Source organism: Benincasa hispida, chromosome 6 (genome assembly GCF_009727055.1).
Source record: "Benincasa hispida cultivar B227 chromosome 6, ASM972705v1, whole genome shotgun sequence".
Classification (NCBI taxonomy): Eukaryota; Viridiplantae; Streptophyta; class Magnoliopsida; order Cucurbitales; family Cucurbitaceae; genus Benincasa; species Benincasa hispida.
This window is the reverse complement of record NC_052354.1, coordinates 26,833,171-26,858,655: the sequence shown is the minus strand read 5'-3', so window position 1 is coordinate 26,858,655 and position 25,485 is coordinate 26,833,171. Positions and strand designations below refer to the sequence as shown.

Here is a 25,485-nt window from a genome sequence, read left to right as displayed (position 1 = left end):
ACGGTGACAGAGATTAAGGAAATGACAATCGGGCGGTGAGGAGGAAGAAAGCAGGAAAAGGTTGAGAGAAAATGAGATAAATTGAAAGACTGGGTCAATCACTTCAACCTGGCCCAACTCAACGCAAGAAAAAAAATTCAATCCAACTCAATCCGAATTTTTAAAAATTTGATCCACACTCAATCCAATCCAACCCTTATAGTTTGGATTGGATAGTCGAGATTGCTCGAATTATCAGATCATTCAAACATTTATAGCCGCTGGAGATGGTCGTTGTCAAAATTTAGACGTCGAAGGTGTTCATTGAAGCATATAACAGGAATAAGGGGTAGTAGTTGCATGATGGTGGATTAAACATCGAGTTGATTACTTAACTCAAACTGAACCCAAATCATTAATTGATTATTATCACAAAATCCAATCACAAGAACTAGAGTTAGAACTATAAGAGGATTACAAGAAGTAAATTGAATGTCCATTTCTAAGCTAGAATATCTATCCATGATGAAGAGTTATTGTATCGACTCAAACCTTATAAATTTGAAACCCAATTTTATTTACACTTCTATACATTATGCATCTTTTAAATTCATGATTTTGATATTGGGAAGAGTTCAGTCTTGAAGATAAAATCAAATTATTTCCCTTTTTCTAGATCATTCGTCATCAAATTAAAGTTAAAGATCAACACAACACTAAAAAAGCCAGGATTAAGCTTGAAATTTAGTTGTTGCCCTATATGAAAGATATACAATTTCACTATTTATTAAAAAAAATTCGACCAATGTGAACATAGCTTATATATTTACATATTAACCACCTCATTTAAGTTCGAAGATTCAAATTTTTACATCACACTTGTTATTTTAAAAAAATTAAACTATTTTTTTAAAAAGATTAAATTATATATATATTAAAAAATTAAACTATTTTAAACTATTACAAGGAGAACGGTTAACTAATATTGTTTTATGGCATAAAAGAATTGATTTGATTATAAAAAAACCTTTTTTTAGTAAGATCATAGAAAATCGGATTAAGTTCAAGAATAATGTATTTTTTTTAAACTAATGGCAAAAATAGTGTATGTAGAAAAGAAATTACAAAATTAAGGTGGAAGAGAAAAATATTGACAAAAATAGAGTAACAAAATCGTGTACACGGTACACGATTATTGGTGTACTAGTACACGATTATTGGACCTCCATGTCAACGTATGACTTGGTGAATGAAGACCAGACTCGACGTATGACTTGGTAAATGAAGACCAAACTCGTGAACGAGGTCCATGATTTCCATTTTTTAATTGTTTTCACAATTTTCTATATTAATAAGTTTCTATATAGAAAAATTTGAGACCAAACTCGTGAACGGGGTCCATGATTTCCATATTTTTATTTTTTTAATTGTTTTCACAAATTCCCATATTAATAAGTTATCATATAAAAAAATTCAAGAAAAATTTGAATTAATTACATGTCGTTATTATATTAATTTATGCATTAAATGAAAGATATATATATATATATATATATATATATATATATTTCTTTTTTGAATGAAAAATCTTGAGGTGAAATTTTGGAATATACAAAAGATTCAATTTTTGTTTAGATCGATAAATTAAAATTTGATTCATCCAACAAATTTGTTAATATAACATTGTATTCAGGTTCTCACTTAAAAGAAAAAAAAATACTCAACTTCATGTCAATAGTAGTAGTTTATTTTTCAAAAAATAAAATGAAAGGATTTGCTTTCAAAATCTATAAATATTAAAACCAACTCTATTTTTATCGATAATTTCAAACAAATTCTATTTTTGTCAATAAATATTAAAATAATATTATTTAAAAAAAATTCTAAAATTAAATTCGATTAAAATGTAATGTTTGTTTTTAATTCATAATTCATGAATTTTCTAACAAAATGCATATGTAGATATTGTAAAAAAAAAAAAAAAACTCATAAATAGATTTTAAATTTAATTAATATATATAATGACATTAGTGATAGAATATGGAAATTAATATTTTCAAATTATATGACAAAAAAATTCCTAATCTTTAATGATCAAACATTTTATTTAAAAAAATAGTCAAACACTAATATCATTTCCATTTATCTTTTTATTCTTTTAAATGGTCAAACATTAATGTCTATTTCAAAATGGTCAAACCTCATTTATGATTGGGTTTTAAATCGTGGATCGGGTACACTATTTATCTGCAGATTTGGCACTTGTGGACCCGATCCACGATTTTACCACCTTATCTTATCTTTGTCAATACTTCCAAACCGATTCTATTTTTATCGATAAATATTAAAATAACATTATTTTAAAAAAAATTCTAGAAAACCATTTATCACATCAAAATCAATTTATTTTTGTCATGAACTTATAATTTATTTGTCCAAAACAAATCAAAATGTTTGTATTCACACCCCACGTTTTAAATTAAAGAAAAATCAAACTAATTTTTCTCAAATTTTTGTATTATATTAAATTCTTTTTATAGATAATAATATGTAGATAGTATAGAAATTAGAAAACTAGACGAGTAAAAATTCAATGCAAATTAACAATAATAATAATAATAATAATAAAAAGAAATAGTAAATTCATATTCCACATTCTGTACTTTGTTTTTTCTCTCTCAAAATTTCTTTGTTTCCTTTCTTCAGAATTTCCCCTCCCTCCTCCACTCGCACTGTCGTAGACGCGAAAAACGGAGATCCCCCACCCCTCGCCGGCCGTCGCCTCCCTCACGGCTCATCTCCGCCGTTTACCGACCACCGTTCCGGCCGTGTCCATTCCGACGCCGCCTATCTATCATTTCGTCTTTGAATTGTTTCTGATCTAGGTAATTCTAATTTCCCGTGGATCCATGTTCAGTTTGATAATTCCTAATTTTTGCTAGATATCTTGTTTACTAGGCATTTTTCGTTTTGATTTGCACCAAAGCCATGGATGGCAGATCGAGTGCACGCTGCCAAAAATGAAGCTCTTTAATCTCTCCGTAGATCTCTGGGTTTGTTCCTGTCTATGTTGACCGGTTTTGCTCCTTTACGCATATCAGGTAATTCGTTGCTTTCTAGATCTTTGGCCACCATTTCTGTGTTTCATTTGTATACACGCATTCCTTGTACATCTACGTGCCTGGAGTGATCGAGTAGGACTCACTTTTTTCTCCTTCATTACCGTTTTTTTTGTTGCTTAGGAAGTTACTATGACGTACTGTATTCTATTAGCAACAATCCCCCCTCTAATCGACACGGATGTAATTTGGCATTTTCTCTCTGACGGGCTTAACTATGATAATTCAGTGCACTTCAGGTTGCATTTATAGGATTTCTCGAAATTGTGAGGAATTTGGATCCATAGGAGGCCGAGTACCCTTTTCCTTGTTGTAGAAACGAGATTCGTATTATAGCTCTCAAAGCTGTTCCCGTTTTGAATTTGAAATATGATATCGGAGAGCAAAAATGAAGGTGGGTGTTTCATCAGATTTGAGATCACGTTTCGAACTTGGGTGCTATTTTTCTGTCTCCTTCATCCATTCTTATGTTGTTGTTCGTGCTTCCAGCCTGAAGACTACAATTACCGTAAACGTCTGTGTGGCAGTTATTGACACCAAAAATTTCTTCATGGATGCACTTTGTCTGGTGTAAATGACAAAAAAATTTCCCGGTGAAGTCTCCGAATAAAATAATTAGGTTTTGTAGCCTATTTCAATAGTTTCTGCGATTTTCTCATCCCCACTCTGGTCTATCCCCTACTGTCCAAACTTTGTTGTTTCTTTTAAGAAAAAAAGATGTGATGGTCCAAACTCTGCATTCCACACTCTCTTAGCTTATTGCTTAAGACGTCAAACAATTCACCCAGTAAGTTGCACTTACATGGACGAGTATGCTCCAAGTTTTTTCACGGTGTTATAGTTGATTTATGTTTCTAGTCACTTGATTTTCTTTTATTTAATCAGAAAGAAATAAGAAATAATGCTGACTGCTGGAACTCAAGGCTAAAGCAAAATCATTACCATTCCTGTGATCCCGTCTCCTACCCTTTTGCTGACTTTTCATCTGGTTTGCACAGAGGATCATTCTGGTGTTTAGAATCATTGGCTACTGATAGTTGTATTTGGTTTTTTTCCATATTATCTCTGGCCGACTATAGTTTTGGGTTTTCCTTTGTTTTCCCAATTCATTAAATGCTCAATTATTCTTATTTATGAGAGGACGTTGGGTATTGTCAATCCTCTTTGTGAGTTATATCACCGTATTTGTATTTTATCTAATAAGAGGTTACATCCGGTCATTGATACCCTCTGTCTTGTCACCCTCTTCGCTATCTTTGGGTTTTCGACATCCTTTTACTAATCATGGTCTTTGGAGGTAGTGGGGGTCTTTCCACCATCTTCAATCATAGGGGTTTTTATTATTGTTTATTTTATTTATTTATTATTATTATTTTTAAAAGAAGGTATGTTAGGATTCAGGTTCCTAATCCATCTAAAGGATTCTCGTGCTGCTTCTTTTCCTCATTCTTTGTTCCCTTCTCCCATTTAGGGGGCCCTAGTTTTTCCTCTATAAGGAAGGTGAAAGCTCTTGAGAAAGTGTAGTTCTTTGCTTCATAAGTTTTACATGGTAGAGTGAAGAACACCCAGGATCGTACCCAATGACATTCATCCTTAGCGATTTGTTTGCAGTGGGGTGTAATTTGTCGTCAATAGGAATGTGGAGCTACCCATTTGCTTATTTCCCGTGGAGTCAGTCTTTTAGGCTGTTTGGGGTTGTTGTGGTGTGTGATGGGGACTGCTCAATGGTGCAGGAGGTTTTGATGAAATCTTTCTTTTGTGATAAAGGAAGAACTTGTGGTTTGTTTGGTTTTTGTTTTTTTTGCTATTTTGTAAGGTGTGCGGCTTGAGAGGAATAGTAAAATGTTTAGAAGTCTGGAGATGTCTTTAGAAGAGGTGTGAGGGGTTGTGAGGTTTAATGTATCTTTATGGGATGTTAATTGGTCTTTTTGTATTTATCTGCTTGGTGTAATTCTTTTGGATTACAATCTGTTATTGTAGCTAGTTTAAGTCTCATTTTTAATTTTTTTCTAATTCCCTTGTAAATTCTCTCATTTTTCTTGCTCGGTTTCTTACTTCAAAAAAAAAAAAAAAAAAAAAAAAGTATGAAAAAAGAAAGAAAGAAAAAAAAAAAAAAAAAAAGAAAAGTATGAACTTCCTACTATAAACAACAAAAAACAGTTTTTAGATAACTACTTCCTTGGAATGAGCTGTCTTCTAGCATGATTGCTCCCGTCAGTCTTTGTGGGATATGGTTTATGGGATGAAATCTTTACTAATGAACTTATGAAATATAAAGTCAATCTATTATTCATTTGGTTAGTGGAACTTAGAATTTAGCTGTGGAGGGTTTTCTAAGTTTTCATTCGTTTGTTAAATTTGATTAGGTGAATTTTCTATTTGGAACTGTGCTAGTGCATCTTTTCTTTTTGGAAAAATTTTAGCTGGAGTTCTCATGCCAACAGTTAATCATGGAGCTCATTGAATTTACAATTGCTAATAAATATGTTTCTCTTCTCCATGTTAAGCAGTGATTGTGCACGTTAGCAAGGTTTCTGCTCAATCTTCTCACAGTACTTGATAAACTTTAGTACTGTGAAGGGAACATATCAGAAGATGGGGCGCCTGAAGCTGCAAGCTGGAATCAATGCAATCGAGGAAGAACCTGAGGAGTGTGATGTCACATATACGAATAAAACTGCTTTGGCTTGCATGATTAATTCAGAAATTGGTGCTGTATTGGCAGTTATGAGAAGAAATGTAAGATGGGGAGGTCGATATATGTCGGGTGATGATCAATTAGAACACTCTTTAATTCAATCACTGAAGTCATTAAGAAAACAGATATATTCATGGCAGCATCCATGGCATACAATCAACCCTGCTGTGTATTTACAACCATTTTTAGATGTAATTCGATCAGATGAAACTGGGGCACCTATTACTGGGGTTGCTTTATCTTCTGTGTACAAGATTTTAACTCTTGACATGATTGATCAAAATACTGTTAACGCTGGAGATTCTGTTCACTTGATAGTTGATGCTGTTACCTGTTGTAGATTTGAGTTAACAGATCCTGCATCAGAAGAAATGGTCCTGATGAAAATACTTCAGGTTCTTCTTGCTTGTATGAAAAGTAAGGCATCCATTATGTTGAGCAATCAGCATGTCTGCACCATTGTTAATACTTGTTTCCGCATAGTGCATCAGGCGGCCACCAAGGGTGAGCTATTGCAACGGATAGCTCGCCACACAGTTCATGAGCTTGTTCGGTGTATCTTTTCACACCTTTCAGAAATCAATACCACAGAACGTGCACTGGTTAATGGCAACAGTTCCAGCAAACAGGAGGTATTAATTTATTCTCCGCATTTCTCGATAGCCACATTTGAGACTCTAGGATAGTTAGATATGGGTGATGAAGCTAAAATGAAAAGAGCTTTATCATTTTGTGTATGGTAGTTTTACTTTACCTTATGGTAATTATCTTTTTTCAGTTTAGTTCCCCACTATATCTGTCCAGGTGTGAATTATAGGTTCTATCTTTTTCATTTTTAATTTATTCTCCTTTGAAGACTAAATTGATGGGATATTTTTCATCTTTCCCTGATGGTTTTTTTTTTTCTTTTTTATTTTTTATTATGATGCATGAGATACCTGTTGCACCATGGTCATATTTTACAGCATTCTCAGTTTGATTTTTAGTTTTGTTGGGTAATAAACATAGGCTTACATTGTTGGATCTTTAGTGTTAACCGTTAAGTAGTTCATCTTGATTCATTATCCGCTACTGAGGCCATAAGTAAAGAAATTTGGTAAAAAATGTACTTGTGTCCTTTTGATCCTAGCAAAGCTCATTTTCTGTGAACAACTGTGATTAAATGCCATTAGAAGAAGAGTTTTTTTTAGATTGAGAGAGATAACAGCCCATTATTTGAGTTGGATCATGGACTCCACTCATCCTTGCAAAAAAAAGTAAGCATGTCAGCCTCTTTGAAATTTTGGGTCTCGTAAATTATATAAAGTGATAAAGTTCAAATACTGAGGTAATCCAATTAGTCACGTTGATGATGTTGAGAGTGAGCTTTAGAATTTTTGTCTAAGAAAGTGAAAGTTGATGGATACATCTTTTTGTTTTTTTTTTATTTTTATTTTTTTAAAAAATTATATAACAATAATCAATTTTATCCACAATACCTGGTTTTGCATTTTTTATGTTAATGTTTTTTCCATTGAGTGAGTCTTACTCCTCACTCCTTTTAGATAAAGAGCCTGAACAGTGCCTTTAGCCTCTTAAAACATTGGTTTTCATATGTGTCATGTGTGTGTATATATACATATATTGGTTCTCACATTATTTATTTTGTTAAATTGCTCTTTAGCAAAAAATTACACAAAATTGAATTTATTTATGAAACCTGTTCTCTTGTTCAGGCTGGTAGGGGGGCTAATGAGGACTATGTGCTTGGAAGCAGACTTTTGGAGAATGGCAACTTGGGCCATGAATTTGATGGTCAATCGTCATCCAATAATTTTGACCCTAATCCTTCATCAGGTCTGATGACAACTGGAATGGAGGAAAATTTACTTGAGGATGGTAGTGTGAAGGATACAGTTCCATTTGACTTTCATCTTATGAATGAACCTTATGGGGTCCCCTGCATGGTGGAAATTTTTCGATTCCTCTGTTCATTGTTAAATCTAGTTGAGCATATGGAGTTGGGAGCGAGATCAAATACCATGGCTTTTGATGAAGATGTTCCTCTCTTTGCCTTGGGATTGATAAATTCAGCAATAGAGCTGGGTGGCCCTTCCTTCCGCCATCACCCTAGGCTATTGAGTTTAATCCAAGATGAATTATTTCGAAACCTTATGCAATTTGGTTTGTCAACAAGCTCGTTAATCCTTTCAATGGTTTGTAGCATTGTTCTCAATCTATACCACCATCTGCGCACTGAGCTGAAGTTGCAGCTTGAGGCTTTCTTTTCATGTGTGATTTTGAGGCTTGCCCAAAGCAGGTATGGAGCTTCATACCAGCAGCAGGAGGTTGCCATGGAGGCTCTTGTTGATTTCTGTAGGCAGAAAACATTTATGGTGGAGATGTATGCAAACTTAGATTGTGACATAACTTGCAGTAATGTCTTTGAAGATCTCGCTAATCTTCTGTCCAAGAGTGCTTTTCCAGTTAATTGTCCCTTGTCTTCAATGCATATCCTTGCTTTGGATGGTCTTATTGCCGTTATACAGGGAATGGCTGAGAGGATAGGTAATGGAACTGGCCTAGAAAATACTCCTGTGAACCTTGAGGAATATACTCCTTTCTGGATGGTAAAGTGTGAAAATTACAGTGATCCTGTTCAATGGGTTCCATTTGTGAGAAGGAAAAAGTACATCAAGAGACGTTTGATGATTGGAGCTGATCACTTTAACCGTGATCCCAAGAAAGGACTGGAGTTCCTTCAAGGAACCCATCTCTTGCCTGATAAACTTGATCCCAAAAGTGTAGCCTGCTTTTTCAGGTACACTGCTGGTTTGGATAAAAATCTGGTCGGGGACTTCCTTGGAAATCATGATGAGTTTTGTGTCCAGGTTCTTCATGAATTTGCTTGGACTTTTGATTTTCAGGACATGAATTTGGATACTGCTTTGCGGCTGTTCTTGGAAACTTTCCGACTCCCTGGCGAATCACAGAAGATACAAAGGGTGCTTGAGGCATTCTCTGAGAGATATTATGAACAGTCACCCCAAATTCTTGTGAATAAGGATGCTGCTCTTCTACTATCTTATTCACTTATAATGCTAAATACGGATCAACACAATGTTCAAGTGAAAAAAAAGATGACGGAAGAAGATTTCATTCGGAACAGCAGGCACATAAATGGGGGCAATGATCTTCCTAGAGATTTCCTCTCTGAGTTGTATCACTCAATCTGTAAGAATGAGATTCGTACTACACCGGAGCAAGGCAATGGCTTTCCTGAAATGACCCCAAGCAGATGGATAGATCTGATGCATAAATCTAAGAAATCCTCTCCATTCATCGTGTCTGATTCTAAAGCCTACCTTGATCGTGATATGTTTGCTATAATGTCAGGGCCAACGATTGCTGCTATATCTGTGGTATTTGATCATGCCGAACATGAAGAAGTTTACCAAACATGTATTGATGGATTCTTAGCTGTTGCAAAGATCTCTGCATGCCATCACCTTGAAGATGTACTTGACGATCTTGTTGTGTCCCTCTGCAAGTTCACGACCCTCATGAACCCATCATCTGTTGAGGAGCCTGTGCTGGCATTTGGTGACGATACAAAAGCTAGGATGGCTACTATGACAGTTTTCACCATTGCCAACCGATATGGTGACTTCATTCGCACAGGTTGGAGAAACATCCTTGATTGCATCTTACGATTGCACAAGCTTGGTCTGTTACCAGCTCGTGTGGCCAGTGATGCAGCTGATGAATCAGAACTTTCTGCTGACACTGGGCATGGAAAGCCTCTTACAAGTTCTTTATCTGCTGCTCATATACAGGCAATTGGAACTCCCAAGAGATCCTCTGGTTTAATGGGCCGGTTCAGTCAGTTATTATCTCTTGACAGTGAGGAGCCAAGGTCACAGCCTACCGAACAACAACTTGCCGCTCATCAGCGCACCCTTCAGACTATTCAAAAGTGCAATATTGACAGCATTTTTACAGAGAGCAAGTTTCTTCAGGCTGAATCTCTATTACAGCTAGCACAAGCACTCATATGGGCTGCAGGACGGCCCCAGAAAGGAAACAGCTCTCCCGAGGATGAAGACACAGCAGTCTTCTGTCTGGAATTGTTGATTGCCATTACCCTGAATAACCGAGATAGAATTGTGCTTCTTTGGCCTGGTGTGTATGATCATATATCTAACATTGTGCAGTCAACTGTCATGCCCTGTGCCCTGGTGGAGAAGGCTGTTTTTGGACTTCTCCGGATCTGCCAGCGCTTGCTTCCTTATAAAGAGAACCTTGCCGATGAACTTTTGAGATCTCTGCAACTTGTCTTGAAGCTAGATGCTCGGGTAGCTGATGCATACTGTGAGCAAATTACACAGGAAGTCAGTCGTCTAGTAAAAGCAAATGCTTCTCATATTAGATCTCCATCAGGATGGCGAACAATAACATCCCTACTCTCCATTACAGCTCGCCATCCAGAGGCTTCTGAGGCAGGATTTGATGCTTTATTGTTTATTGTGTCTGACGGTGCTCACTTGTTGCCAGCAAATTATACCCTCTGCATTGATGCCTCAAGGCAATTTGCTGAGTCTCGTGTTGGACAGGCTGAACGCTCTTTGCGTGCATTGGATCTTATGGCTGGATCTGTTGATTGTTTAGGACGGTGGGCTAGGGAGGGTAAGGAAGCTGCAAGGGAGGAGGAAGCCATTAAAATGTCGCAAGATATTGGAGACATGTGGCTGAGGCTTGTGCAAGGGTTGAGAAAAGTTTGCTTGGACCAGAGGGAGGAGGTTAGAAACCAGGCTCTGCTGTCACTGCAAAAGTGCTTGACAGGTGTTGATGAAATCCACCTTCCACATGATTTGTGGTTACAGTGTTTCGATCTTGTGATCTTCACAATGCTTGACGATTTATTGGAAATTGCACAAGGACACTCTCAGAAAGATTACAGAAACATGGAAGGGACGCTGATCCTTGCCATGAAACTCTTGTCCAAAGTGTTTTTACTGTTGCTCCAGGATCTTTCTCAATTAACAACCTTCTGCAAGCTATGGCTTGGTGTTCTTAGCAGAATGGAAAAGTATGCAAAAGCTAAAGTTAGAGGAAAAAGAAGCGAGAAGCTTCAGGAGCTGGTGCCTGAACTCCTCAAGAATAACTTGCTTGTTATGAAAACTAAGGGGGTGCTTGTTCAGAGGAGTGCACTAGGTGGAGATAGCCTGTGGGAACTCACATGGTTGCATGTAAATAACATTTCTCCCTCGTTGCAATCGGAAGTTTTCCCCGATCAAGACTCCAACCGCGTGCTTGGTCAGGGTGAAAAAGGTGGCGTAACTTCCAGTGAAGCAAACTCTGTTTCAACTGAAAAGGTAGCATCCGACAATGCCGGAACTGGAGGGTAGAGCTAATTCAATTGGAAATCTCAGCTTCTTTCTGCAAGTGATGTTGCTATGCATATACTCGACCATCAGGATTAAAATTTTTTGTCTAGAATTAGTCTGTATCCATCAAGATAATCTTAAATTTACAGAACGGAGATAGGGCACTTCATATCTATATACTTGGAGCTTGCTTTGTTACAATTAGAGGGAGGTTATGAAGTTAATGCGTGTTCCAGAATCCCCCCCAGGTATGCTTTATGAACTTCCAGGCTTTCATCTCTTTTCAAAAGGCGTTTATTCTTCTATCTTCTACAATTCCTGATCAGAGTTTCCAGAGTTAAATGTGGCTCATTCTAAACCATGCTTGTTTGTTAGTGTTGTTATACGTATTCTACGATTAGGCATAGATTTCAATCTTCTGTCTTTTCTTTTGTTGACCGAATTCTGGAGGCGTATTATCAATCATCCTTGAATGGAGCATGTACTTACTATTATTTTGTATTACCCTTGCTGAGTAATGTACAGAATCAAAAAAGTTTGCTAGTAACTACTTGGTATGTTATATGTAGTATGCTACTTTAGGTAATTTAAATGCTAGGAGTTGAATTGAAGAGGAAATATGATGGATGAGGCAGAACCATCATTGTTCATTATTGACATTCTGTATCAGATCATTGTGTTTTATTTCTGGTTTGGCATTATGGAACTTGCAGCATTGGTGGACAAAGATTAATTTAGCTAAAACGAAAAGTTGCGGATCTTTTTTCTAGCGACTTTTCTCTTTTGAATTAGGTAGGAAATTGAACTTTCAACTTTAAAAGTATAATAAGTGGTTGGTCTCAAGGAAGGCCTCCTTTTGACAGATTCGCGTGTCATATTAGCTTTTAGAGGTCTCAACCTTGAATCTTTCATATGAGCATAAAAACTAAAATTTTTTGTCTTTTAGATTCGAGCATTCAGGATACTTTAGTTTGGTTAGTGTGTACGTGTCTAATTATGTCAGACACTTCGACACTTGTTAGACACGTACCAGACACTTATCAATATAACAAATGTGTTAGACATGCATAGAACACTTGTTGAGGAGACTAAAAAGACATGACAATAATAATAACTTTTGAGTGTGAAATTCATCAAGCTAACTTTTTTAAGCATATAAATGCATCCATTCATTTACATTTTTTTTTTTTTTAATAAAATGATATAGATTTTAAATAAGCGTTTCTTTGTTGTGTCGTATTCTAGATTTTAAAAATATTTCGTCTCTGTGTTCATGTCGCATTGTATTTGTGTCTCGTATCCATAAATGTGCTTCTTAACCTCTAGATATAGGAGAGCTAAACTCGAACTAATTAAAAAAAATTGTATTAGATAAGAAGTGAGACAACTCTTGGTTAAAAAGTGTATTAGATTGAAAAAAAAAAGAAGTGTTTTTATTCATTGAGCTAGCCACTTGAAGTCGTGTTGGAACAAATTGGGGTGGTTTATTTTACAATTTTAATTTTGTTGGGCTTTCACATTCCTAATGCAGCGAGAATGCATCAGCATCCTAATTTGCTGAATTATTTTGCAAATCAATTGAATTGCTTCAACGATAAAAAAAATAATAATAAAAAAAAAAAGAAAAACTTTTTTATCCATGATTTTGTGTTTAGTTAATATTACACTTCTATACTCACTTTAGTTTTTCTTTAATTTTTTCTTTTGAGGTTTGAGTTTATTTTTCATTTGGTTTTTAGATTTCTATATTTTACATTTTTATTCTCAAGTTTTTATTAATACTCGTTTTAGTTTTTGGCGTTAACTAATTGAAAATGATTATCGTGTGAAAATTTTAAATTAAGATTAATAGTGATAAAAATGAGTAAAAACTAGATTAATTATAAGTAATTTAAGTCTTTGAAATTAAATAATAGGCATTAGCACCGATATGTGAGTATATTAAGTTAGTAAAGAATCAAGCTTAAAAATGTAAATTTCGAAATAAAAATAAAAAACTCATGGAAAGGGGATAAATATTAACTAACCTCAAGATTCAGGGACTAGCATGATATATTTCAAAAGAAAAAAAAATGTAAATTATTTGATCAAGATCTTGTTTGGAGTTTTGAATTTTGTGTTCTTGGTTAATTAAACAATAAGTAGGAATTCGAATTTCTAACTTTATGGTTTGAAAATATATAACTTAACGAGTTGAGTTATGTCCAGATATCAATACATATGACACAAATCATCAAAGCAAGGGTTTACTAGCATTGAACATTATCAAATTGTAAAGTTATTCTAGAGAAAGATAATGGTTATCAACCTAAGGTTAAGAGTATAGTTTCAAATTTCCATCGAAATCTTGAAAGGCCTCGGAATTTTGATCATGAGAAAATTTCGATTTTTTAAAATTTATTATGTTAGTTCAGTTCAAATTTTTTAATCTTTTTTATTATGATTATACAATTCTATAGTTTCACGCGTCAATGCCATTTTTGACCAAGGATTAAGTCTTTTTATGTGTTATTTTTTCTAATTTCTAACTTTTCTCAATTTTTAACTTTATTTTCGACCTAAAACTTTTATTTGTAAAGAAATTGTATTTTTAACCTTATTCAAACTTTTTTCATTAAACTTTCACATCATTTCATCTCAAAATTGAATTGATGTGAGTTTTATCTTTAACCGTTCAAAACTTTAATAATTTTCACATCATTCCACCTCAAAATATTATTAAATTTTATATTATTTTGTAATTATTTTCCATTATTTTTTTAAATTTATGCTCTTACATCAACATTTACACAAACATTTACTATAGACATCTAAATAGACATCTAAATGTTATCTTATTTTATAAAACTTGTAATTAAAAATAGTCAATTATAGTTCAATTAAGTCATAATCAAAGTTTCATTAACGAATTATAACAGTTTTCATTAATATCTATAGTTTTTTTTTTCAAAATTTTCATCAATATAGATATTCCTATAAAATTGGATCTCGATATTTCCAACGACATTGATATTCGAACCTTGATTAAGAGTATTTTTTTGGAAACCTTTTTTCCTGAAAGTTAAAAGGATATTATTGAAAACTTTTGGGACTTCCAGAGTATTTTTCAAGTATTTTCTCTAATTTACCCTATATTTTACTTATTGGACACAACACAATGTACAATGCCACTATCCTTAAAGATTACCCCACATTTATTTAATTACAAAAAAACGCTTTTTTTTTTAATGCATCATTTTCGTATATTTAGACAAATACAATAATGCAAAAAATCACTCTCCCCTAGAAATCATACAACAAATTACTAAAATTATCACAATATCATTCTAAAATATGGTCAATTACAAACATAACAATTATATTCAAACTAATATATTAGTAGATGTAGCACAATGTAAAAGAATTTATAGATATAGAAAAATTTAAATCCAACACTCAAAGTCTATTATAGCAAGTAAGAATTCAAATGATAGAATATTAGTGACAAAAGTTTATCGACAATAGAGTCTATCACTAATAGATTTCGTTATATTTGCAATTCTTTAAAAATGCTGCTATATAATTAATTATTGATCCTAAAAATGTTACTCATTGTAATTACTCCTTAAAATATAGCTTCACAAAAATACGTTATCAACCTTAAAGTTAAAGGTTTAAATCCCTCAACCTACCTTTTCATAGTTTTTTTTTAATATAGAGTTCCATTTTTTTTAATATTTAATATTTAATTTTAATATTTTATTTAAGTTGGCTATTGTCATTTTTTTAGTTTAACAACCGGTGAGAACGAGAAATTCAAACTCTTCTCTAGATCAAATTGAGGACAACATAATTAAGTCAATTCAATTATGTTCAAATCAGAGATAATAACCAAATTAAACTTTACTCGGTTATTTTTTCTTATAGAAAAACTTCACTCAAGTTATAAAAATATTCAAACTTTTTTTTCTTTCAAATTTATTGAATTGAAATAAAAATGAAGAACCTTATCGCCTGAAATCAAGACATAATCAAAATAAATGAAAAAGAGGACAACAAAAACAACAACCACAAAAGAAAACTCACAAAGTCAACAAAATAGCTTCAAGCCATTTGAAATGACTAGAGTTGGCAACAAGGCGTGGGAAGGCCGAGGATACATTCTCCATCCCCTTTCTCGTGGGAATTTGTAATTCTCATTCTTGCTTCATTGCCTGTTTTGAAGAGTTAGGGCTAGAGTCAGGGAATCTTCGTTTGGAAAACGGGTCATTGTGGGGAAAAATTTCCCATCTTTTATTTTTTATTTTTAATTATTTTTTATTTAAAATCATTTAATATTTTATATTTATATTGAAATGGTATAATTTTTTTAACAATTAATATCATTATTGTTTTATTTATTTAAATTAATAATAAAAAAATATTTTTATTTTAAAATAAATTTAAAGTTAATTAAACTTAAAAAAAAAACAGTACAACTACTATTTTATATATATATATAAATATATATATTGAAAAATATTCGAACGAGATTGGGGTGGAGGATACCGTCTCGTCTCCAATTCGAAAATCTATTTTATGTCCTTGATTTATCCCATTCTTGATCAAATCGAAGATTTCCTACCTCAATCATCTACGAAAAAGCACAAAACTTTTACCAACCTTAAAAACCATATAAAAAAATATACTATCGAAGTAACTAATGGATAGTATCTATGAACATAAAGAATACTATAAGATTACAACAGCTACCCTCCACAACCGAATACAGTGAAACTCCATTATAACATTTTCCAATGGTTGAAGTTGAACTTTACAAAATTGATCATCTTTGTCTTTTTTTTTTCTTTCCCAATTTTCCCTTTAGAATAATATAATATATATATATTATTATATATATATATGTGTGTATATGTATATGTATAAATGAGGAACTAAGCAAGGCATATTATCGTTGTCGGCAATTACTTCTCAGCCACCACGGAGAGAATTTGAGTGGCTTCACTTCACGAACTAATTTCTCATCCGTTTTCACTTTCCTCAGCCTCTGCAACCTCCGATTTCCGATCTCCCAATTTTCGCCGCAAAATTTTCAGCGGAGGGGTCGCCGGAAAGTCAAACTAAGCTTTTCTCAGACTTTCACCAGAATTCAGTCAAGATGAGTGAGGTTTTCGAGGGTTACGAGCGTCAATATTGTGAACTCTCCGCCAATGTTTCTCGGAAATCCAACTCTTTCTCCGCCTCGGATTCAGGTACTTTCCTAACCTTTTCCTGCTCCGATTTTCAATATTTCGCGTTTGATTTTCAAGAAAGATAGATGTAGGATTTGGAACTTGCGGCCTTTTCTTTCTGTTGTTAGTATTTGGAAGAGAATTCTTGGAATTGTGGTTAGAGATCTTGAGTTAACATGAGTAGATGCTGAGGTTTCTAAACCGTAGGAGAAGGATGTGAATATGAGGCTGGGATGGTAATTCTATTTGATAGCCGGATCGAAATCTTAGTGTTTCTTACTAGTTCTTTAGAGTTAGATTGCAAAATGACTTGCATGTCCAGAATTGGATTCTACTCTGGAAATGAACTGGAAAAGGAAGTTGATTAGTTAAGAGACTCTTCTTTTGATTGTTCACAATTGGAGCTTTATGTGGATTGCAGAACAGAAACAGCAATGGCTTTCGGAAATCAAAGTTAGTTTGGATGAGGCTGATGTTTTGGTATGTTTAAAGAGCCTTCTATTGGTTTTCTTTCTTTTTCATTTTAGGTTGGTTAGATTCATACTGATATGCATAGAATGTTTTATCTTTATTGATTATCTAGATCCGGAAAATGGACCTTGAGGCTAGAAGTTTGCAGCCAGGGGTAAAGGCTATGCTACTTGCTAAGTTACGGGAGTACAAAGCTGACCTTGGGAAACTGAAAAAGGAATTTAAAAGATTGACATCACCAAATGCTGATCAGGCTGCCCGTGAAGAACTATTGGAGTCTGGAATGGCAGATGCTCATTTGGTAGATTTTTCATCATTCAAATTTTACAGTTGCCTTCGAATTTTAAGTACTACATATACTCTCATCTCCTTGCTAATGCTTCCCAATCGAGAGTTGGGTTCTAGGTCTGGAAACAAATTGATGGAGCATATAAGGATTTGAAATGGTTTGTCTTAATGTATTTGTATGAAATGGGCCAAAGTTTTAGGCTGTTTTAGGGCATGTTTGGATTGACTAGACAAAAAATGTTTTTTTGCGGAGGGGTTCAGTATCCATCTCCGCAGATATTTCCAGATCGCGAGACATAATGTTCTCTGCGACACTGGAATCGATTTCTGCCATTTCCGGAAAGTGAACGCCGCCCTTCCCAAAAAGTCATCTTTATTTAAACTATTTTGATAAAAACGGTTTAAAACTTTCAAAAGCTAATTTGGATAGTTGTCAAACACTTCAATTTTTTTTTTTCAAAATTAAACACATGAAAAGTTAAACCAAACACACCATTAGTGGCCAATGTTTTAGGCTAAGCTTATGGGTTAAAATTAAAACACTAATAGCTTCCCTTGTTGAGGTTTGAATCTTCGCTCTTATGTTCAGACGGTAATATTTTCTTAAAGGTATTGCATATCTTAAGTTCTCGGGATGGTTGTAGTCATAAAAAGTAATGCTACATTGTCAATATGGTTGTAGCTAGGTGTAAATGCTCCCCTCTCTTCCACCATGACATCTTTTTTTCCTTCCTTTTCCATTAGAAGCTTTTTGATAGATCCCCTTTCATGGGTTCTCCTCTTTTGTTATTTCATACCATCAATGAAATTATTTCTTATAAAAAAAAGCTCCGGATGCATGACAGTTACTATAAAACGTCCTATTTACTAAACCTTCACGATATGAACATCTTATCCAGTCTTTGTTTTTGCTCAATCACTCTTTTGAGTGAAGTGATGGTTTTTAAGCTTTGTAGATAGACAGCAGGCGTATCTTTCCCCTCTTGTTTTAAACAGAATATGTTTCTTGAGTTATTGTCAATTTGAGTGGAGTTTCTGGATGCTTTCTATTATATAATATCATGTTGAATTCCCATCATGGATTAAGATAACTCTTCATTTGACATGGAAGATAATTGCCTCGCATAGGTTTAATTTACCATTTTTATTATTTTTACCGACCCTCTTACAGGCTTCCGCTGATCAAAGAGAGAGGATGACAATGTCCATAGAGAGAATAAATCAGTCAGGTGAAAGAATCACAGAGAGTAGAAGAACCATGCTGGAGACCGAGGAGCTCGGTGTCTCAATCCTCCAGGACTTGCATCAACAGCGTGAAACTCTCCTCCAGTCCCATAAGAGAGTAAGTTTTTAATAGAAGCTGAATATATTGTAATACAAAAAGTAACCAAAATACAAGATGAACTAAGTAATTTGAGGTGCTTGGGCCCCTTCCCCTCTTGAGATCACACTCAAGTCCTAAATCACTCACTAAAATATTGCCTGTCTTCTCCATTCCCTTCCCCCTCTATTTATAATAAGTATAACAAACACCCTATCTAATTTACTAATATATCCTTAATACTCTAATAACACTCTAATAACACCCTAATACAGTTCCCATCAGTTTTGTCTTGATATTATGTTCTAGCTGAGTAAGTCCTATCTTTGATGCCATTAACATCCCTAAAACTTCAACTCACTCATTTTAATTTTCTAGCCCTTTTTCTATCCTTGGGATAATTCAACTGTTAACACAACATGCTTCATGTTGCAGCTTCATGGGGTAGATGACGCCATTGATAAGAGTAAAAAGGTTCTGGCCACGATGTCTCGAAGAATCAGTCGAAATAAATGGATCGTCGGGTCAGTAATTGGAGTTCTGGTACTTGTAATTATCCTTATACTGTATCTTAAGCTCTAACATCATTGAGATATTTCCTTGATCACAAAATGAATTCTACTCCTTATCATCTGACTTTCCAATCTTACGATTGGTCGTCAGTCTTGTGTTTGATGTATTTCATTGCCGGTGTATGGTATTCGTGTCTGTAATCGAATCAATTCTTGTAACTCGATAGTGTTTCGATTAATCAATACCCAGCCAGATGGTAGGCATTTCTTGATTGCTTATTAAGATGTTAGTTACCTTCCCAACATGCACTTAGGGAAGTATAGTAATTGTTCAATTGATTTTCTTTCCTAATGGTTCCATTGATGGTTTTCCTTTTTTGGCTGTGGAACTAACTATTTTTGGAGTGGTGTTTCTCTTCATTCTAGTTAACAAACAAACATATCATATCAGGGGTTGATTGATTTTATGTTCTATGAAAAGTAAGTTGTTTTAATATTTGTAGAAGTATTAGGCCCTTTTGTGATTGCTTTTGCAGTCCTAAAAAGAGAATCTTAACCACTAAATTTCTTTATATAATCACTTCTAAATTTCTTTTAACACGTTAAACTATTCTACAGAGCTTTTAGATTTCACCTTTTTTTAAAAAAATTGGTATCTTCTCTTGTCCATCTCAAATTTTCATTCTATTAATTTTTTTATTTACATTTATTCTAAATTTTAATTCGTTCAATTTTTTATAACAATAATTTTTAGAAAAATCTTTGATAAAAAATATAAATTAAACCAAATTAATTGTTATTCAAATCATATATATTTTTAAATAATTATATTATAATAAATTATAAATTAAATATGAATATAAAAAATAATTGAAATGATAATCTATTTTTATTTCGACTAAATGTCGTAACAAATCATTTTCTAATTGTAAGTAATTTATCAAATATTATTTTTCTTTTTTTCACATTTGATTTTTTTTAAAAGCACAACCACTAAGGATTTTAAAAGCTATTGCAATCTCAAATTAAGCTTGGATTTTTATTAGGGACGTGGTTGTTTACTATGATAGAGTTGGACGTGGTTATTTACTATGACAGAGTATTATTAGGACACATTAATTATTGAAGAGAAATTGTTCTTAAAAGCATATGTTAATAACTATAAAATGTCGAAATCTCAATTTTATGAAAATATCGATTGAAATATTGATAGAATGTCGATCTCATGAATAATTTTGGAAAATTTATAAAAAAGAACGAGAAAAATTTAAAAATATTTAATTTGGTAAATTCATCTTTTATGTTTCTTAAATCAAATAAAATGTTTATTATTTATATTATAGTCAAATTAGTGATATTTTATTGTTTATGTTTTATGATCTATGGATTTTTTTACGACATAATGAAAATATCGATTCATTTCTCATATTGATCTAATGAAAATGTGAAAATATAGATAGAATGTCAACATGTCGATAGAAAAAGCTCATGAATTTGATTTTTGACTCAGATGGTGTTATTCTGGTAAGATTTCAAATTTTATGTCAGATTTTTTTTAAACAAAATTTTGTGTTCTATTTGAAGATACATATTTAGTTAGTTATAAAAATGTTTCAGTTACAATATAATAACGAATGATGTAATAAAATATTTATGAGGTTATTTTTAATCTAGGAGATCAAATAAGGAGAATGAATGTATATCAATTACGACTAAACTAAGTTTATTTAACATTTGTGAGGCTAAATTACAAGACCATTCCTCATGATCAAGCACTGATTTGTACCGATGACCCCTATTTAGGGTCCATACAAAATTTAGCCTCACTTTTACAAACAAATGGAATTTGGTCTTTTATTGATGTCATCATATTGTTAATTTACTACTTTAACCCTTCTTTCTTCTTCTTCCTTCTTCTTCCTTCCTCCTCTCTTTGCAACATTTTTTCTTCTTCTTTTTTTTTCCCCCTTTTCTTGTATCTTGTTCTTGTTCTTTTTTCTCTCTCCTTTTTTTTTTCCTGGCGATTTCTTTCATTTACGCCACCCTCTGAGCAATTTTCCTTTTTCTTCTTCGGCAATTTCTGTTTATGTCACTCTCTTTTTTTCGTTTTTCTCTCTTTATTCTTCGTTTTATAGTTTTTTCCTGAAGAAAAAAGTTGCAAGTATGTCGGATGAAGAACAAGATAAAGGAGAGAAGAGTGGGAGTAGGGAGTGGGAGTGCAAAATGAGGAGCGAAGAGCGGGAACAAAAAAATGAGAAGAAGAATCTGAACAAATGAGAAGAAAATTGAAGAAAAAACTGTAGCTGTGTCTTATGAGGATCAAGACGAACGAGCAAGAAACGGGAGCAGAAGTGGGAGTCCTGCCGGCTAGCAAGACTGAAAAATAGGTATAAGCTTCTTTTTGGCATCTTGTTTAGAGCCTGGTACAAGCCAAGCCCCTTCGATTCGGCAACAAGAGTCGGAAGGTTGGCAGTGAAGGCTATTCTTGTTCGAAGTTTGCGGGGAGCGGGAGTGGAGAGCTAAAAATAGGTCATCGCGCGCGTTTTAAGGTCAAATAGGTACTTTCACATGTGGATGACATCAACAAAAGGCCAAATTTCGGTGTTTTTTAAAGTCATGCCAAATTTCAAGTTTTGACCCATAAATAGGGGTCATCCGTATAAATCCCCCCACGCGAGAGTCTGTTTCTAGCTCCTCACTCCTGTTCCCGTTCCCCGCTCCCACTCCCGCTCTCGCTCCCCACTCCTACTCCTCGCTCCCGCTCCCACTCCCGCTTCTCGCTCATTCGTCTTGATCCTCATAAGACATAACTGAAATTTTTTTCTTCAATTTTTTTCTCATTTGTTCATATTCTTCCTCTTATTTTCTCATTCCCGCTCCTACTTCCACTCCTCTCTCTAATAAGAATCAAGGTATTCCGCACGTTCCGGTTGGACCAATTACAAGATCCAAGGCAGTAAAGATTCCACAATCATTTATTCTTCATGTACAAAATTAGTTAGAGTTGATTCATCATCTATTTCATGGGGAAAATGTTAATCTAATAAACGAAGGACCATTTGGAGTATTGAAGGTCAATGTTTGCTCGTTTGAAGTGGAACATGGAGCAGACATTAAGTCTCCATGAGTTCAAGTACTTTGAAGAATTTTTATATTACACAAATACTTTATTGTAATTTCCGCTTTAATTTTATTTTTATGACTAATCAAAGATTGAGGCTGTCATTAATGATGTTACACTAAAGGTGTTTGGAAGATAGTCGATGGAAGATAGTGGTTGGAAGATGGAGAACTCTTTTAATATTTTATTTTGACTTTTTCTACTTTACATTAAATAGGTTTAGAATATCTACAAGGCTATATAAAGCCTTCTCCCCATCCATTTGTAATCAGAATCTTATGAATGAAATTTGAGATCTCATATTTGAGACTCATATGAATCATTCAATCTAACCTTGATCAAGTTGATTGTGAAGTGATTCAATCTAGAACAAGATTTCTCAATCTTGCTTCTAGATTCAAGAGGTAATCTAATTCTAGCATTTTTTTCCGGGTTGAACTAAATCGTATAGGGAGGTATTAATTTCTTAGATTTAAAGGTTCTTGTTACATAATAACTTGGGTCTTTGGGCTGAGGGTTAGGGTTGCCTTATCACTCTCTTTCATCTTGTTCTTCACCAGACACACCTACAACTTTTTTCTTTGGAAAAAAAAGGCAAAACAAAGAATAAAGAGAGAAAAATGAAAAAAAAAATGTTGAAATAAACAGAAACCGTCGAAAAAGAAAAAGGAAAATTACCCAAGGGCGGCATAAACAAAAGAAATCTCCATAAACAAAAAAAAAAAAAAAAGAAAGGAAAAAAAAGAAGATGAAGAAAAGTAGAAAAAATGAAAAAAAAAAAAAATGCTACAAAAGAGAGAATGAGGAAGAAGAAAGAAGAGTTAAAGTGGTAAATTCACAACATGATGACATCAGAAAAAGGCCAAATTTCATTTGTTTGTAAAAATGTGACTAAATTTCGAGTAGGCCCTTAAATAGGGGTCATTTGTACAAATTCCCCCTCGCATACGTTTTGAGGTCAAATGGGTACTTTAACATGTGGATAACGTGAAATCCAAATTTCGTGTTGGCCCCTAAATAAGGGTCATCCATACAAATTTCCCGTAATTTGGTCTCTATGGGGGTGTTTGGGGTAAGGAGTGTAATTATGAGATCCAAGGAGTTATGAAATCTAGAGCCTTGTGAACTTTGAGATCCACAATGTAAGAAGTTGATAAGGTACAAAATTGATGTTTTTTAGTAGTGGGATCCACAAACTCTTTGAGCCAAACAAGGAGTGAAGTTCACAATTGCTACTTCCTAACTCTTTCAGCCAAACACACCCTGTAATTTCAAAACTTTTAGTTTGAACTTGGTTCAATTTGCTACCTATAATTTTAAAATCTTCAATTCAGTTCCGTAGGTTCGGATGAATCTCATAAATTGAAATGTTTTTTTTGTTCACCTAAAAAAACCTAGTTTCAAAACTTTTAGTCTGAACTTGATTTTAATTTGGTTTCTATAGTTTTAAAATCTTCAATTCAATTCCTTAACCTAAAAAATAAACCTACTTATCTTCTTCTTCTTCCTCATTTTTCTTCTTCTTAATCCTAATTTCTCATTCGGTTAGCTAAAAGCCATCATTTCTTTTAAAAAAATGGTTGTCATTTTTAGAATTTGTGTCATAAAACTATACAACTAATGTGTTATTAATAAACAATATATAGTTAACATACAAGTGTATTATATTCAAGAAATAACCTAAATAGTTTATAGTACATGGATAAGGTTAGGTGGCTTATATTGGTCACATAAATGGATATAACTCATTTTCTAATTGTAACAAATGATTTTATCATAATCGTTCACGTAGAGACATGTAATGGAAGATATTCTATACAAAAAATTTATATAAGATTGATTCAAGAAATATTTAATCTCTCTTTGTAAATATGTTATTGAGAGGATTAATATTTCGTAGGATGATCCTATACGACTTGGTCTTAATCTTGAGTGAGTTATGAGTTTTTGTTAGAGAAGGTTGTTAGCTCTAAAAAAGAGCTAATTTTATGTCCTTAATCCTACTGATTTGAACATTTATTATGCTCTATTTATCTTATTTTGTAGGTAAATTGATCCCGTAAAGAAAGTGTGTTGCTGAGATGAAAATCGAGCCAAAAGGGCAAAAAATCGAGAGTTTGATGCACCAAAATGAGTAGAGATGTCAAATTGACCAAACTACCCTTGAGGGCAGCGTTGCAACCGTCCCTTGACGCTTACCTAACGTTGAAAGACAGTAAGCAACGAATTATGGACAAGTAATCATTGTCGCAACGCCCCTTCAACGCTCCAGCTCAATACTACAAGGCAGTAGCTATCGAATTGGGTAGCGTTACAATACTACGAACTTCAACTGATGAATTACCTCGCGCGCGTGTAATCGAGCGTCAAAACACCGTTGCAACACTTCCTTAACACTCGAGACCTAATTCCACCATAGTGTTGCGACGCTACGCTAGTTCTACAAATATGGGATTTCGGTTCCAGCCAGGTGGGAGAGAAAAATTGGAGATTGAGAACGTTTTTGGGCACCGATTAGATCGAATTTCTGGGCAAATTTCATCATAAGCAACATTCTTTCCTCATCTTTGATTGAGTTTTTCAATATGCTTATGCAAGGCTAGGTAAACTTTTATTGGGATTAATTGTATGTTTAAATTTTTTAAGGTTTCTAGTATATTTTACTTAATTGTTATAAACTCACTAGGATGATTTGATTCATATTTAATAGAATTTTACTGAACTAATCTGACGAGTCGGTTTATTTAAATTCTTGTTTGCAAAATCATCATAGCTTATGCAAAGTTGTTGATTTCATTGTGCAATTTAGGATTGCATGTGTAAAGTTAAGATTTTTTCTGACCAAACTCATAGTATGCCCTAATTTAATCTTTCTCAATCATGCTATAAAATATGGTTTTCTGGCTTGTGGTATGTCTCAAGTTTGAACCATTTCGTTGCAATTTGATGAAATTCGAATTTCGCTGAGAAATAAGAGTTTTAAGTTAAATTAGGGCTAATTTGGTTTAATATCGAATTTGGCTATTTGGGCAGTTAGATTCTCTAATAGGTTAAGGAGTTCACTGATTTTGTATAACTAATAGTGCCCGATGATAGAAAATTAAATATATATACTAATCCCAAGGCTATTTTCATTGATTTAATCCAACCCATTGCGTACTCGATCTTGTTTCTTTCCATTGCACGTTACTTTTTAATTATTGCTTTCACAAATCGAATCATAACCCCCGTCACATGGAATTATTTAATTAACCTAGCTAATCTATAGTTTTCCTATAGATTCGACCCCGTTCTTACTGCTTTTACTACGTTTTTTTTTTAATTTAAGTATAGGATCGGTGAATATATTTCTTTGTTTGAGTCAGTGATCGTGTGCGACAACGTTTCTGTTAAATCTGAC

General features: G+C 33.6%; 2 protein-coding genes across 4 annotated transcripts; both read left to right on the top strand.

Moving 5' to 3' along the window:
- Window positions 1-2,637: 2,637 nt before the first annotated feature.
- On the top strand, window positions 2,638-11,831 carry LOC120080467 (ARF guanine-nucleotide exchange factor GNOM-like). 3 transcript variants are annotated; one of them, XM_039035128.1, is made up of 4 exons: window positions 2,638-2,864; window positions 2,966-3,080; window positions 5,609-6,428; window positions 7,512-11,831. In XM_039035128.1, the coding sequence occupies exons 3-4, from the start codon at window positions 5,694-5,696 to the stop codon at window positions 11,181-11,183; spliced, it is 4,407 nt and encodes a 1,468-aa protein (XP_038891056.1). In that variant the 5' UTR covers window positions 2,638-2,864; window positions 2,966-3,080; window positions 5,609-5,693; the 3' UTR covers window positions 11,184-11,831. The 3 variants fall into 3 exon arrangements, with proteins under 3 accessions (XP_038891056.1, XP_038891053.1, XP_038891054.1); XM_039035125.1 differs by having other exon boundaries at window positions 2,938-3,080; XM_039035126.1 differs by having other exon boundaries at window positions 2,922-3,080.
- Window positions 11,832-16,054: 4,223 nt separating this feature from the next.
- On the top strand, window positions 16,055-19,241 carry LOC120079404 (vesicle transport v-SNARE 12-like). Its single transcript, XM_039033568.1, has 5 exons — window positions 16,055-16,393; window positions 16,794-16,852; window positions 16,956-17,144; window positions 18,303-18,473; window positions 18,888-19,241. Exons 1-5 carry the CDS (start codon window positions 16,300-16,302, stop codon window positions 19,032-19,034), a joined length of 660 nt encoding a protein of 219 aa, XP_038889496.1. The 5' UTR covers window positions 16,055-16,299; the 3' UTR covers window positions 19,035-19,241.
- Window positions 19,242-25,485: the final 6,244 nt, after the last annotated feature.

Coding starts and splice junctions, on each gene's coding strand:
- LOC120079404 (XM_039033568.1), top strand. CDS start 16,300: ATGAGTGAGGTTTTCGAGGGTTACGAGCGTCAATATTGTGAACTCTCC. Junction 16,853..16,955: donor TGGATGAGGCTGATGTTTTG/GTATGTTTAAAG, acceptor TTGATTATCTAG/ATCCGGAAAATGGACCTTGA. Junction 18,474..18,887: donor TCCTCCAGTCCCATAAGAGA/GTAAGTTTTTAA, acceptor TTCATGTTGCAG/CTTCATGGGGTAGATGACGC.
- LOC120080467 (XM_039035128.1), top strand. CDS start 5,694: ATGGGGCGCCTGAAGCTGCAAGCTGGAATCAATGCAATCGAGGAAGAA. Junction 6,429..7,511: donor ACAGTTCCAGCAAACAGGAG/GTATTAATTTAT, acceptor TCTCTTGTTCAG/GCTGGTAGGGGGGCTAATGA.